At 38.5% G+C, this 17,859-nt stretch overlaps 3 protein-coding genes and 4 long non-coding RNA genes across 10 annotated transcripts in view; 3 read left to right on the top strand and 4 right to left on the bottom strand.

Moving 5' to 3' along the window:
• Nucleotides 1-231: 231 nt before the first annotated feature.
• On the top strand, nucleotides 232-4,974 carry Vha68-1 (Vacuolar H[+] ATPase 68kD subunit 1). 2 transcript variants are annotated; one of them, XM_020952306.2, is made up of 5 exons: nucleotides 232-367; nucleotides 712-845; nucleotides 936-1,633; nucleotides 3,155-4,132; nucleotides 4,193-4,974. In XM_020952306.2, exons 2-5 carry the CDS (start codon nucleotides 770-772, stop codon nucleotides 4,283-4,285), a joined length of 1,845 nt encoding a protein of 614 aa, XP_020807965.1. In that variant the 5' UTR covers nucleotides 232-367; nucleotides 712-769; the 3' UTR covers nucleotides 4,286-4,974. The 2 variants fall into 2 exon arrangements, with proteins under 2 accessions (XP_020807965.1, XP_086690928.1); XM_086834802.1 differs by having other exon boundaries at nucleotides 300-433.
• LOC147643414 (uncharacterized) lies at nucleotides 2,137-2,820 on the bottom strand. Its single transcript, XM_086834803.1, has 3 exons — nucleotides 2,607-2,820; nucleotides 2,493-2,549; nucleotides 2,137-2,436 (listed from the first exon to the last, which is right to left on the bottom strand). The coding sequence occupies exons 1-3, from the start codon at nucleotides 2,709-2,711 to the stop codon at nucleotides 2,245-2,247; spliced, it is 354 nt and encodes a 117-aa protein (XP_086690929.1). The 5' UTR covers nucleotides 2,712-2,820; the 3' UTR covers nucleotides 2,137-2,244.
• Nucleotides 2,232-3,024, top strand: LOC147643413 (uncharacterized). Its single transcript, XR_015272142.1, has 2 exons — nucleotides 2,232-2,539; nucleotides 2,623-3,024. It is a non-coding gene; the product is annotated as an uncharacterized LOC147643413 (long non-coding RNA).
• A 96-nt stretch (nucleotides 4,975-5,070) lies between the features above and the next one.
• LOC147643412 (uncharacterized) lies at nucleotides 5,071-6,119 on the bottom strand. Its single transcript, XR_015272141.1, has 2 exons — nucleotides 5,426-6,119; nucleotides 5,071-5,354 (listed from the first exon to the last, which is right to left on the bottom strand). It is a non-coding gene; the product is annotated as an uncharacterized LOC147643412 (long non-coding RNA).
• A 933-nt stretch (nucleotides 6,120-7,052) lies between these two features.
• On the bottom strand, nucleotides 7,053-7,506 carry LOC147643411 (uncharacterized). Its single transcript, XR_015272140.1, has 2 exons — nucleotides 7,403-7,506; nucleotides 7,053-7,331 (listed from the first exon to the last, which is right to left on the bottom strand). It is a non-coding gene; the product is annotated as an uncharacterized LOC147643411 (long non-coding RNA).
• Nucleotides 7,507-10,883: 3,377 nt separating this feature from the next.
• Nucleotides 10,884-11,574, bottom strand: LOC147643410 (uncharacterized). The gene is made up of 2 exons (XR_015272139.1): nucleotides 11,155-11,574; nucleotides 10,884-11,083 (listed from the first exon to the last, which is right to left on the bottom strand). It is a non-coding gene; the product is annotated as an uncharacterized LOC147643410 (long non-coding RNA).
• A 1,503-nt stretch (nucleotides 11,575-13,077) lies between these two features.
• Nucleotides 13,078-17,859, top strand: part of Yip1d1 (Yip1 domain-containing 1) — a 224,753-nt gene continuing 219,971 nt past the window's right edge. For all 3 annotated transcript variants that reach the window (XM_086834792.1, XM_086834791.1, XM_020945558.2), the window contains exons 1-5: nucleotides 13,078-13,301; nucleotides 13,362-13,567; nucleotides 14,483-14,517; nucleotides 16,464-16,574; nucleotides 16,736-16,920. In XM_086834792.1, coding sequence (XP_086690918.1) covers nucleotides 13,207-13,301; nucleotides 13,362-13,567; nucleotides 14,483-14,517; nucleotides 16,464-16,574; nucleotides 16,736-16,920 — 632 coding nt within the window. In that variant the 5' untranslated portion in view covers nucleotides 13,078-13,206. The remainder of the gene's footprint in view (nucleotides 13,302-13,361; nucleotides 13,568-14,482; nucleotides 14,518-16,463; nucleotides 16,575-16,735; nucleotides 16,921-17,859) is intronic.

The following is a 17,859-nucleotide window of genomic DNA, read 5'->3' as shown; positions in this document are numbered from 1 at the left end:
AAATGCGTTTAAATAAATATAAACTTATATATTTAAGGGTCATTATGTACAAACTCTATTCTTTGCTATTGTTAGAGTTTTCCATGAACAATCCTTAAGGATTTCCGATGTATTAAGATTAAGTTAATTCCGATTCTATAGTGTTCCACTAGAACGAAAAAAATCAATACAAGGTAAATAAACAGATTTTTGAATAATATATAAAATTTTTTCCTAAAAACTCTAATTTGTAGCACTTCGGAAAAACTGAATTTTGAACAAGGATTTTCTACAGGGCGGAAAATTCTCAGCATGTTTTCACTTACACAATCTGGTCGCACTGAAACCAAAAAGCAAAAGAATTTTCATAAGAGCTACTGAAACAAATGTGAGCATATTTAATTTTAGGGCAGCCAAAAAAAGATTAATTACAGCACAGCGCGAACAGAACCCCGTAATTATGCTGCAGAATAAAGTGAAAGTGTGAAAATCCCGTTTGTGCGACGGGAAATAGTGAAAATTCAGCTCGCCATCCGTGGCATGCGTGAAAATTGTATTGGAAAATCGATGCTGGGCTGCGGGGGTGTGAAGCTTTTCACTGGGGGCTGCTGCTACTGCTGCACAGCAGCGCCATCTACGATTTTCCCTGCTCAGCACACTCGGGGAAAACTGTCTCTCTCGCGGAAAATGTGTTTTTGTTTATTGGTAAATCGAAATCTTTTTTTTTCGCAGCGATCGCGCGTTTTGACCGTTACCGAAGCAGAAGAAGAAGAGAGAAGCAACCGCGACCATGTCCAACTTGAGGAAATTCAAAGACGAGGAGCGCGAGTCGGAGTACGGCCGTGTCTATGCGGTCTCTGGCCCAGGTAGGCGACGTCACCCGTGTCCTTCACTCGCTGACCCCGTGTGGATCGGTCTAATCCAGATATCTCTGTCGCTCTCTCCCCCCTTTCCAGTGGTCACCGCTGAGGCCATGTCGGGATCCGCTATGTACGAGTTGGTCCGCGTCGGCTACTACGAGCTGGTGGGCGAGATCATTCGTCTCGAGGGCGACATGGCCACCATTCAGGTGTACGAGGAAACTTCCGGCGTAACCGTAGGTGATCCTGTCCTGCGCACAGGAAAACCCTTGTCCGTGGAGCTCGGTCCGGGCATCATGGGCAGCATCTTTGACGGCATCCAGCGTCCGCTGAAGGACATTGGTGTGATGACCAACTCCATCTATATACCCAAGGGCGTGAATACGCCGGCTCTGTCCCGCTCCGAAATGTGGGAATTCAATCCCTTGAATGTCCGTGTGGGCTCGCACATCACCGGAGGCGACCTGTACGGCATGGTGCACGAGAATACGCTGGTGAAGCAACGCATGATTGTGGCGCCGAGAGCCAAGGGAACCGTCAGATACATTGCCCCCGCGGGCAACTATAACCTGGAGGATATCGTCCTGGAGACGGAGTTCGATGGCGAAATCACCAAGCACACCATGCTGCAAGTGTGGCCCGTAAGGCAGCCGCGTCCCGTCACCGAGAAGCTGCCCGCCAACCATCCGCTCTTCACTGGCCAACGCGTCCTCGACTCGCTCTTCCCCTGCGTCCAGGGCGGCACCACTGCCATTCCCGGTGCCTTCGGTTGTGGCAAGACTGTGATCTCACAGGTGAGTGTTGAAATATTTTCATTCGTTGAGTCAATACATATTTATCTATATTTTTATATGACAAATCAAAGTTTAAAAAATGCATAACTAAGCTAAAAACGACTTAATTTTAATTTGGAAAGCTTTCGTATGTTGTTTTTTATTAGGTTAATAAATCGGCATGCTTCATTTAAAATGTAAAAAAATTAAAAGTTTTTCGAATTCTTGACAATTTTAACGATGTTACTCCTTATATAAATTTGAAAAACTTGTCAATAATGTATAACTTTTCCTACATGCCTAGAAAGATTTGTCTGTTAATTCTGATAAGGAATATATATATATATATATATATATATATATATATATATATGATTTATAGGGTCGGAAATGACTACTTCACCGAGTTTCAAGGTTTCGACTATAAATATAATACCTTGTAAGCATATATAAATCGGATCTGTTTCCATTCTACATCTCCTATAGGTTTAATCGATGCCAACTTTAGTTAAACTCTAGTAACATTTTCATTATCCAAAGGCATTTAATTATTTTGAAAACAAGTTAAACTCATTTAATTACTAAACTCTTTAAATTTTCTGGTTCCAATTCTTTGAAGTTAAATCCACTATTTAAGATCGCTTTTTGAATCTATCATGAACGTTGCTGGCCAGTTGGTTTTTACTGCAATCGAGTCCACCAAGGGATTCAGGACCGGGGGCAGCACCGGCTCCATTATCGGGAGCACCATTAGGTGAATCTGTAGAACCAGGTGCCTCTGGCACACCACCATAACTTAGCGATTCTCCCGTACTGCGACCTCTCTGAAAAGAAGAAAACATTACCATTTCCGAAGAGAAAGTCATATTATTTGACTTACGGCTGGCCCTCGCCTACCATAGTTCCCAACAGGGACTCTGTGACCCGGTGTGTTTTGCTGTGAAGATAAAAATATTCAAATTACTGAATACAAAAATTAAATTATAATACTTACGTCAGTTTTTTTATAGTATTGCTGCTGCGGTTGCCATTGGGCATCACTGAGTCCCAAAAGGACGAAGCAAAGAAGTACAAGTGCTAGACCAAATCTGGGAGACATCTTGAGTTTAATAGAAAAGTCTGAGATACTACTCGTTATTTATAAGCTGCTGATAGCGAAGTTATTGAGATCATCAACCTTGGTCCCTTGGTTAATCTCTCTGCAGTCTGAGCTTTTCATTTATGATATTTATTTATAATTTCTTGGAATAATCAGTACATTGAGTTGTTCCAAGAAATGTGTCGTAGTTCATTTGCAATAATTAAATGATAATCTTTAATTCTTTGAATTTGTAGGCGATACGTTGAATTTTAATTTCTTAGTAAATAAATATATGTTATTGAGCTATGTGATACAAAGGCCAATAATTAAATGTAGTTTTTTTGTTGATAAGCTTGAATTTCAGCTTAAAGATATTTAGATTAGGATTTCTTTATTAAGTAATTTCTTGTTCAATTACGTAAAATGTTTAATTTAATTCCTTGTTCTTTTTACCTTTCTAGGCCCTCTCCAAGTACTCCAACTCCGATGTGATCATCTATGTAGGTTGCGGCGAGCGTGGTAATGAGATGTCTGAGGTACTACGTGACTTCCCTGAACTGACCTGCGAAATCGATGGAGTGACCGAATCTATTATGAAGCGCACTGCCCTGGTGGCCAACACATCCAACATGCCTGTGGCTGCCCGTGAAGCCTCCATCTACACTGGCATTACGCTGTCCGAGTACTTCCGTGACATGGGCTACAATGTGGCCATGATGGCTGACTCCACCTCTCGATGGGCTGAGGCTCTTCGTGAGATTTCGGGTCGTCTGGCTGAGATGCCTGCCGATTCCGGTTATCCAGCCTATCTGGGCGCCCGTCTGGCCACCTTCTACGAACGTGCTGGGCGCGTCAAGTGCCTGGGTAATCCAGAACGTGAGGGTTCCGTGTCCATTGTCGGTGCTGTGTCGCCGCCCGGTGGTGATTTCTCGGATCCAGTGACATCTGCCACCCTGGGTATTGTGCAGGTGTTCTGGGGTCTGGACAAGAAGCTGGCCCAGCGTAAACATTTCCCCTCTATCAACTGGCTTATCTCCTACTCAAAGTACATGCGAGCTCTGGACGAATACTACGATAAGAACTTTCCCGAATTTGTGCCACTGCGTACCAAGGTCAAGGAGATTCTGCAGGAGGAGGAGGATCTGTCCGAGATCGTGCAACTGGTGGGCAAGGCCTCGCTGGCCGAGACCGACAAGGTGACCCTGGAGGTGGCCAAGCTGTTAAAGGATGACTTCCTGCAACAGAACTCCTACTCGCCGTACGATCGCGTCTGTCCCTTCTACAAGACGGTGGGCATGCTGAGGAACATCCTGTCCTTCTACGAGACCGCTCGCCATGCTGTAGAGTCCACCGCCCAGTCGGACAACAAGATCACATGGAACACCATTAGGGAGTCGATGGGCGGTATTATGTATCAGCTGTCGTCGATGAAGTTCAAGGTGAGCTGAGGATTAGGCTGGGTTGTGGTGATGGCCGCTTAAACATTTTCCCTTTTTCAGGATCCCGTGAAAGATGGCGAGCAAAAGATCAAGGCGGACTACGATCAACTGTACGAGGACCTGCAGCAGGCCTTCCGAAATCTGGAGGATTAAGCGGTGCCAGCGGGATGCGGAGGAAACCAGAAAACGAAATAGGAAACCGCAGCTAGGTTACTTATTATTCGAATTCCCCATTTCAATCTAGTCATATTTACATAATGCATAATAAGATATTTGAATCCAAGTTTACTTATAAGTTTAACCGTTTTTTGGCCCACTTCAGGACTAGTCCAGGTCAGAATCGAATCATATAAAACACACAAGAAACACGACGACAGGCGACCAGTTAGGAATGACGAACAATAATTAGTCGGTAGCGCAAATAAAACACAACAGACATGACACACGACACGACACGGATTAAGCCAGCCATAAACATAATAAATACATAATTAACGTACATATACGAGACATATGTATACCTATTCTATGTTGATATATATGTAATTATAGTTCAGCTATTTATTGTTAGTAAATTTTCATAAAGTTATCGATTGTGTTCGTTCCCTTCCCTACCCCCATTGCGTGAAACTAACTGAAAAACAAACTAAACGAATCTAAGAGAGTTTGAAACTTTACGAATTACAATATTATATATATATTCCTACATATTATAGACCCTTAAAGAACGCAATAACAACGTAGCCCCAGAAGCAGACGAATAGCCACTTATTTCAGTAACTTGTGTGTGTTGCTACAATGGAGCTATGGAAATAAAAATGTATTATGAATGTTACCGAAAATGAGGAGGGGCGTGTTTTCAATATCTTTGGTATTTCCTACCAAAGATTAGATTTCATTTAAATATGGTTGTCGAACAAATTTTTACAAAAATATGATTTTTAGAAAATTGAACAAATCTTTATTGAGATAAGGATTATATGCATTTTACACAAGTAACTCCCATTTAATAACCACATTTTTACAAATTTCTTTGAGTTTCTTGATGTCCTGGTCTTGATGTCCTGGTCCAATTGCCGATCCCGTATCACCTTTATTAGTGTCTGAACCTATCCCGAGTGTTACTGGCCAGGTTGTTCGTATTGCAATCGGCAGGTGCATCCAAAGGTGGGGGATTGGCGTCTGTTCCAAAGCTACCGTCTCCTCCCAGATTGCGATAAGTCTGAAAGTATATAAGTATAAATCCTCATTCAGATTACGAAACAAAAAACTATATCACTCAATGAGACTTACGTTTCGCCGTTGGGCATTGCTGGATCCCAGAAGGACGAAGCCAAGGAGCAGTAGTGCTAAAATGAATTTCGGAGACATCTTGGATTCGAAAGGAAAGTCTGCGAGATACTGGTTGACTGAGACCGGGACCTGCTATATTTATATGCTACTGATAACGAAGTCCGTAAAGCAAGCTCTATAACTGCATACATGTATAATATGTGTGTGATTCATTCAATGCCAATTGAGATCAACATTTGTGTGAGCTTTTTGAATTATTGTTTTTATTTTATATTTCTTATAAGTATGTATAAAAACATCAATTGGTTCTAAGAAACGTGCCGGGTGAACTCCGACACGAAAACCAATAAATTGGAAATCTGTTTTTATTATTTTAATTATTTATATAGAATTGGAAGATAGTTCGTTCATAGGTTAAACTTATCAATTCTGTCTAAAGTTTAAAAAAAAGGAAAATGATGTATACTCTGTTCATTTTATTGTAAATCTTAATGGTAAAGATTTCATAATACATAAAAAAAGGTGAAATTTATCTAAATTTTTATTTGAATGTCAATTACTTATGGGGCCATCCTGACCTGAATATAAATGATGATTTGATAATATGTATTATACCCTTGCAGGGTATTATAATTTTAGTCAAGGGGCAGTGAAGGAGTCATCTCCGACCAAATAAAGTATATATATTTTAGCATCAACAGTCGAGTCGGTTTAGCCATGTCTGTTTGTCTGTCCGTCCGTCTGTCCGTTTCTACGCAAACTAGTTCCTCAGTTCTGAAGGTATCTCACAGAAACTTTGCAGATAATCTTCTATATTCAAACATATGTACTCTCACTCTTATATAAGTCGGAACTGGCCAGATCGGATATCTATTTCATATTTTTATCTAATTCAATTCAAAGCTATCTTTTATTATTAGTAAATTAAATTTTTAGTTTTATGAAAATCGGAAAACTATATAATTACCAGAGAAACGGTTGTTAAATTTAGAGAATAAGTATGTATCTTTCAACAGTAAGTAACTATGATCAGTAATTAACTGTGATTAATAAGTTTCTATTACCAGTAAGTAACTAAGATCAGTAAGTATCTATGACCAGTAAATATGTATGATCACTTACTAACTTTGAACACTTATAAACCATGACTTGCAACTTTTGTAATAACACATTTCTGAGACATGGCTGGCAGAAGTCACTTCGTTCCGGGGATGTTAGAACTAGTTGGGAATCATATCCCCAGACGTGCGAGACTTGTTTTGGAACAAACTTAAGAGCAAGCTATTTGAATGAAACTATGGTGTTATTCTTCTATATGATTTTACTAGCATATAAGTCGGAGCATGGCGAATCGGTGGACTATATATATACATATATATAGCTGCCATAGCAACGATCGGAAAATGTTAAGTAAAAAAATATAACTTTTCAAGTAAGCAACATATTTTCATCATAGCCACTTTTTCAGTAACTTGTGTGTGGTGCTACAATGTAGCTTTGGAAATAAAAATGTATTATGAATGTTACCGAAAATGAGGAGGGCGTGTTTTCAATATCTTTGATATCTCCTACCAAAGATTAGATTTCATTTAAATATGCTTGTAAAAACAATTGTACAAAAATATGATTTTTAGAAAATTGAACAAATCTTTATTGAGATAAGGATTATATGCATTTTGCACAAGTGACTCCCCTTTAAAAACTACATTTTTACAAATTTCTGTGCGTTTTGTCCTGGTCCTGATGTCCTGGTCCAATTGCCGATCCCGTATCACCTTTATTAGTGTCTGAACCTATCTCGAGTGTTACTGGCCAGGTTGTTCGTATTGCAATCGGCAGGTGCATCCAAAGGTGGGGGTTTGGCGTCTGTTCCAAAGCTACCGTCTCCTCCCAGATTGCGATAAGTCTGAAAGTATATAAGTATAAATCCTCATTCAGATTACGAAACAAAAAACTATATCACTCAATGAGACTTACGTTTCGCCGTTGGGCATTGCTGGATCCCAGAAGGACGAAGCCAAGGAGCAGAAGTGCTAAAATGAATTTCGGAGACATCTTGGATTCGAAAGGAAAGTCTGCGAGATACTGGTTGACTGAGACCGGGACCTGCTATATTTATATGCTACTGATAACGAAGTCCGTAAAGCAAGCTCTATAACTGCATATATATATATAATATGTGTGTGCTTCATTCAATGCCAATTGAGATCAACATTTGTGTGAGCTTTTTGAATTAATGATTTTATTTTATACTAGCTGTACCCTGCCACGTTTCTCTGTGGCATATTATGGTTAAGAGGGCACTTCTGAATACATCAAGGTTCTGGCAAAATCATCTTTCTGGCATAAGGTGAAGAAGGCAGTCAGAGTTGTCGCTGGCGGATTCAGGACTCTTTCTTGCACATTTCTTTCTGTGAAATAGACACGTTGACCATTCTCCAAATGGACTGCAAAGTGAACTAAATCTGAATAGCGTTCATGAATGGGGAACGAAAAAATTCTCCATGCAGCCTCGTTGCTGCTTATGTATCTTCCAGCCTGGTATTGAGATATTTCATCGACAACTCGTACTGCATTGTTGTCACCATTTTCTGCCTGAACACCAAAAACTGCCATATCGCTGCCTTTATTCACGTACTTGCAGATATATTTAATCGATTTCACGGAATTGCAATATTCTACGTTGATGTGTTACGTTACGTTGATGTGCGCTTTGTATGATTTTGACAATAGTGTTGAGTATGGAACCACCCAACGATTGTCTACCTCAATATCACCAATTCTCATGTTTAAATTTGCCGAAGTCCCTCCATCTTTAGTTGACCGCCTCCCATACAGAGGATATCCATCGTCCCCTGTTACGGTGTTGGCTGTAAATGCTCGACGATATCGCTTGGAACACTTCCCGTCTACCATGCATGGTGAACATGGGTTGAGGGTACCACATGGGCCATGGATCATGTTCTTGATGACAACTTCATGTAAATCCGTATCAACCTCGGCCCGTGGAATCTCAGCGCATATAACATCGTTGATTTCATCTGGAGTAATTTTGATAAAAATCATACAGCCAAATCAGTATGTGCGCATGCGGCAATCCTCTCTTCTGCCATTCTACTGAATACATCCAGCACCGCACAGATCCAAAAACTCCATGTTTCACAATGAAATCCATCAGTGACTTGAGCTTTTGTCTGAAAACACGGGCTGTGATGCCTATCCCTATACGATTGTCCAGGAAATAACAGCTGAACTATCTCGTCCCAAGCTGGATTGCATGTGAAGGTGATAAATAAGTCTGGACGGCCGTGGCAACGAACATATGCCATGGCATCTTGAGCATATTCCTGCATGTGGCGTGGACTACCTATGTATGAGGATGGCAAAATCGTGAGCTTTCCAACGTTGGTTGTATTACGGTCATTCATCACAGCATCCCGCAAATGTATATATTCATCCGACCGAAGTTTCGTCTGATTCTAGCGGAGGAACAGCAAACGTTCTGTTTCAATTTTTGCATACATATCGACAATGTACTGATGAAACAACTGACGACATTTCAATATATGATTGCAATCGGTCCTCCGAACCATTAACCTGTATGAGTAAAAGTTCATCGCGCAGCCGCGTCTCTCGGATGGAGGCCCGTTCTTCGTCAGTCATATTCGTAATCTTACGTCTTTTTGCTTCTGTATTGCGAATACGACGACCCAATCTCGACTTCTTTGGTGCCATGACTTCGTTTCTTACTGAACCTGAACAAAAAAATAAAATTTGTATCTCCAATTTCTTCTTTCAAAATGTTTTGAATGTTTGACAGGAAATGCTTTGATTCAGCTGGCTGCCTGTAGAGGGCGCAGCAGTAGGGGCACGGGGAAACGCTAAAAAAATTGATATATTCGCAACCGCAGATAAGCTATCAACATCAAAAGTAGACAATACCCGAGCTGGAACCTCAACGCATGTTGTGTAAAAATTTGGGCTTAAACGGTTCAGAACTTTTCAAGTCTATGAAGGATGTAGACACGAACAGAGCATTTTTATATATATAGATTTCTTATAAATATAAATCATCAATTGGTTCTGAGAAACGTGTCGGGTGAACTCCGACACAAAAAACAATGAATTCGAAATCTGTGCTTATTATTTTAATTATAAATATAGAATTGGAAGATAGTTCGTTCATAAGTTCATAAACTTATCGATTCTGTCTAAAGTTTAAAAATAAAGAGAATGATGCATCCTCTGTTCATTTTATTGTAAATCTTAATGGTAACAAAAAGTGCAATTTACATAAATTTTTATTTGAATGTCAATTACTTATGGGGTTATCCCGACTTGAATATAAATGATGATTTGATAATATGTATTATACCCTTGCAGGGTATTATAATTTTGGTCAAGGAGCAGTGAAGAAGTCATCTCCGACCCTATAAAGTATATATATGTTGATCAGCATCAACAGCCCAGTCGGTCTAGCCATGTCCGTCTATCTGTCTGTCTGTCCGTCTGTCTGTCCGTCTGTCCGTCCGTCTGTCCGTCCGTCTTTCCGTTTCTACGCAAACTAGTTCCTCAGTTCTGAAGGTATCTCACAGAAACTTTGCAGATAATCTTCTATATTCAAACATATGTACTCTCACTCTTATATAAGTCGGAACTGGCCAAATCGGATATCTATTTCATATTTTTATCTAATTCAATTCAAAGCTATCTTTTATTATTATTAAATTAAATTTTTAGTTTTATGAAAATCGGAAAACTATATAATTACCAGAGAAACGGTTGTTAAATTTAGAGAATAAGTATGTATCTTTCAACAGTAAGTAACTATGATCAGTAATTAACTGTGATTAATAAGTTTCTATTACCAGTAAGTAACTAAGATCAGTAAGTATCTATGACCAGTAAATATGTATGATCACTTACTAACTTTGAACACTTATAAACCATGACTTGCAACTTTTGTAATAACACATTTCTGAGACATGGCTGGCAGAAGTCACTTCGTTCCGGGGATGTTAGAACTAGTTGGGAATCATATCCCCAGACGTGCGAGACTTGTTTTGGAACAAACTTAAGAGCAAGCTATTTGAATGAAACTATGGTGTTATTCTTCTATATGATTTTACTAGCATATAAGTCGGAGCATGGCGAATCAGTGGACTATATATATATACATATATATAGCTGCCATAGCAACGATCGGAAAATGTTAAGTAAAAAAATATAACTTTTCAAGTAAGCAACATATTTTCATCATAGCCACTTTTTCAGTAACTTGTGTGTGGTGCTACAATGTAGCTTTGGAAATAAAAATGTATTATGAATGTTACCGAAAATGAGGAGGGCGTGTTTTCAATATCTTTGATATCTCCTACCAAAGATTAGATTTCATTTAAATATGCTTGTAAAAACAATTGTACAAAAATATGATTTTTAGAAAATTGAACAAATCTTTATTTTTACAAATTTCTGTGCGTTTTGTCCTGGTCCTGATGTCCTGGTCCAATTGCCGATCCCGTATCACCTTTATTAGTGTCTGAACCTATCTCGAGTGTTACTGGCCAGGTTGTTCGTATTGCAATCGGCAGGTGCATCCAAAGGTGGGGGTTTGGCGTCTGTTCCAAAGCTACCGTCTCCTTCCAGATTGCGATAAGTCTGAAAGTATATAAGTATAAATCCTCATTCAGATTACGAAACAAAAAACTATATCACTCAATGAGACTTACGTTTCGCCGTTGGGCATTGCTGGATCCCAGAAGGACGAAGCCAAGGAGCAGAAGTGCTAAAATGAATTTCGGAGACATCTTGGATTCGAAAGGAAAGTCTGCGAGATACTGGTTGACTGAGACCGGGACCTGCTATATTTATATGCTACTGATAACGAAGTCTGTAAAGCAAGGTCTATAACAACATACATAGAATTGTGTGCTTCATTTAATGCCAATTGAGATCAACATTTGTTTTTATTTTGTATTTCTTCGAAATATGTATCATCAATTGATTTTAAAAACCGTGCCGGGTGAACTCCGACACAAAAAACAATGAATTCGAAATCTGTGCTTATTATTTTAATTATAAATTTAGAATTGGAATATAGTCCGTTCATAAGTTCATAAACTTATCAATTCTGTCTAAAGTGCAAAAATAATGAGAACGATGCATCCTCTGTTCATCTTAGTTTAATTATTAATGGTAAAGATTTCGTAATACCTGAAAAATATGTGCTATTTATCTAAATTTATATTTTAATGTCAAAATACGGTGCCATTACAACTTGAATATAAATGATGATCTGATAATATTTATTATACCCCTACATGGTATTATAACTTTAGTCAAAACTTTGCAACGCAGTCAAGGAGTCATCTCCCACCATATAAAGAATATATATTCTTGATCAGCATCGACAGCCAAGTCGGTCTAGCCATGTCCGTCTGTCTGTCCGTCCGTCTGTCCGTTTCTACGCAAACTAGTTCTTTAGTTTTGTAGTACATATCTCAATGAAACTTTGCTGTTAGTCTACTAAATACTCTCAATCTTATATAAATCGGAACTGGCCAGATCGGATGACTATATCATACAGCTGCAATAGGAACGATCGGAAAATTTTTAGAAAAAAATTATTACTTTTTCAGTGTTTAATATAATTTTATCTAATTTGAATTTTTATGAAAATCGGAATAATATATAATAAAACTGCACAGAAACGGTTGTTAAATGCAGAGGATCAGTACGTATCTTTGAACAGTAAGTAACTATGATGAGTAATTTACTATGATCAATAAGTATGTATCTATGATCAGATACTAACTTTGAACACATATAAACAATGACTTGCAACTTTTGTAACAACACATTTCTGAGACATGGCTGGCAGAAGTCACTTCGTTCCGGGGATGTTAGAACTAGTTGGGAATCATATCCCCAGACGTGCGAGACTTCTTTTGGAACAAACTTAAGAGCAAGCTATTTGAATGAAACTATGGAGTTATTTTTCTATATAATTTTACTAGTATATAATTCGGAGCATGGCGAATCGGTGGACTATATATATACATATATATAGTTGCCATAGCAAATGTTAAGTAAAAAAACTATAAATTTTCTTGTAAGCAACAGATTTTCATCAAATTTGATGCCGCCGGTGGTAGCTCAAAGGGTTGAGACGACAAACACTGGAACCCGTAGCACTGCCGGTCCGGGTTCGAGTCCCGGTAGTAAGTAGCATGGTCACCCCCGGACCTTCCTTCCATTTTCCATTGAACTTCTCCCCTCACTATTGTAAAAAAGTTGCTATACTACAGTAATTGTACAATAATAAAATTCAGCTCAATATATAAGCATTTAAAAAAAAAAAATCAAATTTGATATATTAGAGTATACAAATTTCGGCGAGCCAAAGTTAGCTTCCTTTCTTGTTACAAATGAAATAAGTTTATACTTAATAACAAAGACATTTTTAATTTTCTTAAAAAATACGTTTTGCTGTTTCATATTTTAACATACATTCTAATAAACTAATTTGAATTGTTTTTTTTTTTCGATATGATTCAATTTCAAAATTGAAACGGTTTCAAAATAAAAACAGCGATGCCAGATTGAGTACCCCACTTTTAAAGTGACCGAACTGCGTAGTTTTAAATATTTTTAGTATTTTTGTCCAGAGCTCGTTGGTATATGCTGACATGTCAGTAATGGTCACACAGTTGACGTGTAGCAAATATTGTTTGTGAAATATAGTAAATATTACTGAAAATAGTGCTTAAATTACAGTGAAGATGTCTCAATTTGGTGGTCCCAATGATTTCTACGCTTCCGGGCCATCGGCGGATGCCAGCTACAACTTCGATATGCCGGAATTTGGTCAGGAACTGTGAGTATATTGCGGTCATTCTCGCTACCACCTTCTATGCATTGTTCGAATGGATTGCAGGAACTTCCAGAGCTTCGATAATACACAGCCCTCGGTGCCGCCCAACTATGATGCGACATATGCCCAGCCTCCAGCGCAAGGCTTGGGCGGATTCTATGACCCCACGGCATACACGGACACGAGCTATGGCCAGGACAAGAGCGCCAAACAAGGCGGCGCAGGTGGAACCGGCAACGAGTTCGATGATGAGCCGCCACTTTTAGAGGGTAAGTGGACTTGGATTGGGGGTTTGAAAGTTGTTACATATCTTGAAGAGATTGGAAAACCGGAAGAAGAGACGGACAAAAAATTTATTAAAGTATCAGGGAAATGTAGAAGTCTGTAGAAACATATTCAATGTACAGATAGGAGACAAGGTGAAACTCTTGACGATACTATTCAAAATATTGGTTAAATTTTCGAGAAGGATACATTTCCAACCCTATAAGTCATATATATTCTTGATCAGCATCAACAGTTTAGTCAAACTAGCTATGTCCGGAAGAAAGAAATTTTTTTAAAATTTTAAATTGAGTATGCACATTTCTTAACCTAATAAAACTAACATAGGAACTCTTTTCAAATTAAAATTAAGTCATTTTTGCTTGAGTTATGCATTTTTAAAACTTTGATTTATCATTTAAAAATATAGATAAATATCGACTCAAAGATTGGTATTATAATTTTAGTCAGAAGCTTGGAACGCTGTGAAGGAGTATAAGTATATAAGGAGTATTCTTGATCAGCATCAACAGCATAATCATACTAGCTATGTCCTGTAAAAAAATTAATTTTTCAAATATTTTTCAAAGTTTTTTGTTTTAGCTATAAGATTTTAAAACTTAAATTTGTCGAAAAATTGCAAGGATTCCCGAAGCTAGCATTTTATATTTTGACCATAATTAGTTTAATGTAATGAAGTGATGAGAAATTAAAAGATTAATCTTAGTTTTACACTTATCAAATATTGGCCTTTGCCTTAAATACCTATAAAGCCTATGTATACATTAGTTTTTTTTTGCCATCCATATTTTAGATTCTTAAACCATTACTTTCTTTCTTTCCACTTGTGAAATTAAGCCCTTCCCTCATTTAGTTGGCAATTACCTAATGCAACTTGTTTTCATTTTTTTCTTTTCCAGAACTGGGCATCAATCCGAATCACATTTTCCAAAAGGTAAGAGGAAACAGCAAGATAAAGAAAGCTCTCCATAATTGGCGTTGTTCTCCACTTTTGGAATTGCCTCAAGGGGGGATGCAGAAATAAAAGGCAGTCCTGCTCCCTGCACCACTTGAACGCATTTTTAACTAGACATCTTGAGGAAGGCGCCGTAGTCGGAGCCAAATTGCATATTTTATGCGGCCGATTCTAGCCGGATGCCACCGACACCGCCACAAAGGAGGAGACTCCTTCGGTTTTGAGTTGCCCACTTTGTTTGGCCGAACAATTACTCCAACTCAACTCCAACCGCATAATTCCTGCTTTGCCTTTTACGCATTTTCCGCCTCCCTCCTTCGGAACGGTTGCCTTTTTCTAATTTGTGCAACACAGCGGGGCGGCGCTTTTCTTTTTGGAGCGGCCACTTTAGGCCGCGCGATTTTCCGCTGGTGCCACGCGCTCCCTTTCCAACTCCGCTTTAATTGAAATTTAAATGTTTTTGCATTTCGCTTTTGTATTTATTGCGAGCTTCTCATCCTGCCGCAATAATTCTATTGTTTTTTGTTTGGTTTCCTATTTTGTTTTTTTTTTTGTTTTGTGCAATTTTTATTGTGCGCTTTGGTCGGCGGCATTGTTGTCGCTGCACTTGCCGGTTTGTGTCGTTAATGAAGACATATTTTTTCATTGCACTTTCGCCCTGGGCCCCCCTGGACGTAGTTGTTTTTAAATAAATAAAGCAACTTTTGTGTTTTTAATTAAAGTTTTTCTCGCTTACTTTTTTCCCCTGCTCTTTTTCTGTCCAGTTTGCTGTGTGTAACTTTCTGCATTTTTGTCCATTTTGTAAAAAATTTGCGTGCGCCTGATTCTCTCTCATTTCTTTCGCTCCGGCACGGAATTTATTACGTTTGTGTTAATTGAAAAATGAAAATGTTAATGAGAGTCCGTGCGCCATCATAAAACTGAAATGAAATGAAATGCTAATTAAATTGTACATCAGCTACATGGCTTGGGGTAGGAATTATGGTTTGATTTGTGTGTATTTTGACTCCCCGTTTGTTAATGTAATGGCAGATCGGTGGCAAAAGTCAACAAAATTATGTATTTGATGTTAGGGATATATATCTACATATGTAAATGAGTAAGGGTCGAGTAAGGGAAAGGTAGTTGGAGATAAATTAATAATATTAGGTATATGGAAGCTCTCTAAGCTCTCTTACAAAGATATATATTTTTCATCGTTTATTTAATGTAATGTATAACCTGACCATTTAATCATCTTAAACCTCCCGAAACTACCACAAGTTCTTGAAATTGTTTGGTTACAGCTGCTATCCACAGGATACAAGTATTGAATTTAGTTAGATTTTGTCCCTTGTCCTTCACAAATAGATGTCACCATTTCCGCCCCTCTCGAAACCCTGTTCTATCTCAATTAAAGCCGGCAAAACCACGCACAGTGGCTCACTCGAAATTCCATTGACAACCAATTTTTTGTGGGTCCTTTTGGCCAGGGTTGTAATATCAAATTTCATGGCCTCTTGTCCTGGCCCACATTCGTATGCGTCAAATGCGTTGACAGCTTTTGCTGGCCCAGTTCCCAGGCTAGCTAGCTGGCTGGCTGGTCAGCAATATCATTTATCATCAATTTCCATTTTTCAAATTTCTCTGCAAGAAAGGAAAAGGGGTGGTGGGAAAACCCGAAAAACGCTGGAAGAACAAATGTTTGGTGAAAGCGGGTGCCAGGCTACGTTTTATGACCGCTGTGCGAACAAATGAATTGTGTTGTGTTGTGTTGTGTTGTGTCCCGGAGTCCCGGTGATCGGAATCCCGTGTCCAGCCGCAGGCACCATGAGTGATGATGGACCGCGCTCTAGTCTCGCCGCCCCTTGCTGTGTAATCCTTCACTTGTTTTCATTTTAATCGCATTACTGACCCCGCTTTTCTCCTTCTTTTTTCTTTTACAGACACTGGCTGTGCTCAATCCTTTGAGGGGCACCGACCAGCAAATACTGCAGGACACGGACATGGCGGGGCCGTTGGTCTTTTGCCTCACACTTGGTGGCTTCCTGCTGCTGGTGGGTTAAACTCCAATTATAATGCTTGATTTAATAACAAAATGGGAGTTTGTCCATTGATTTACTTGTTTACAAATTAGTTGTAATTAAGTTAATTGATTTAAATATCGATTTGCTTTCTTTTATAATACTTATTTAATTGGTTTTCTCCTTTTCTTTAGAGCGGCAAGGTGACATTCTCCTACATCTATGGCATCGGCGTCATGGGCTGCATTTTCTTCTATTGCCTGCTGTCGCTGATGGTCATCCGGGCGCAGGTGACCTTCGGGGCGGTGGCCTCCGTGCTTGGCTATTGTCTGCTGCCCATGGTGGTGCTGTCGGGCATCAACATTTTAATCACCATTCAGTAAGTAATTGTTGACACAAGTCGCTGGCTTTTCATTCCATTCTGCTCATTCACTGCATGCCCCCCGTAATACTACCCATTCCCCCCCTGTTTGCTGGCTTCTTTATATTTATGTTTTTAATTGAAAAGTTGCCAATGCATTGGCATCCCATCGCTGCTCCTCATTGTTTGTGGCCTGTAATTACAAACTTTTGCCTAAGCTCGTCCAGCTGCGACTGCAGCACGTTTTCAATCCGCTTTTCCGTTCCACAAATTGGTTCAATTGATGCCGACTCTGTGCCCGGCTACAGTTCTGTTCGTCTGTTCTCAGTTATTATTATTATTATTAATATTGGTATGGTTATTGGGGTATTGTTTTTCGATTGTTTGATTTGAACCAGTAGTTGGTATTGAAGTTGCAAAATTTATATGAACTGAAGTAACATACTCCTTTGTTTGAAGATTAAATGTCTAAAGATAATCATTTATGCAGTAACTTTTAAAAATTATTTACAAAAAATTATAACAATTTAAGAAAATATTAACTATTCATTATTCAAATATCACTTCTTCACAATTTTTTAGACAAATGCAAACACATTTTAAGAACATCTGCATCCTTAGTATACTGCTATTATAAGGTCTTTTGTGCCTGCTTTTTTATGGTTTTTTATTGACTAATATTGCTTTTCATATTTTATTTCTTAACCTTCTTTTTACGTATTCCATAAATGGAACGGATTGAATTTATTTATTAATTTTTGTACTAATAAATATACATATAATACATACATACATACATACATACATTTAATGTGGAATCACTTTTACTACCTATTGTATGTATATGTCTTATAATCTTTTAATTATTAGAAAAGTTTATTACAACAAAAACAAGTCTAAAAAAAGTAGAGTAGATATATTCCTATAACCCTGATTATTTAGATTATTTTTATATAG

This window comes from Drosophila serrata, unplaced genomic scaffold, assembly GCF_035046125.1.
Source record: "Drosophila serrata isolate PLE 108 unplaced genomic scaffold, ASM3504612v1 contig_275, whole genome shotgun sequence".
NCBI lineage: Eukaryota > Metazoa > Arthropoda > Insecta > Diptera > Drosophilidae > Drosophila > Drosophila serrata.
The sequence above is the reverse complement of the archived record's forward strand: the minus strand, read 5'-3'. Positions and strand labels throughout refer to the sequence as shown.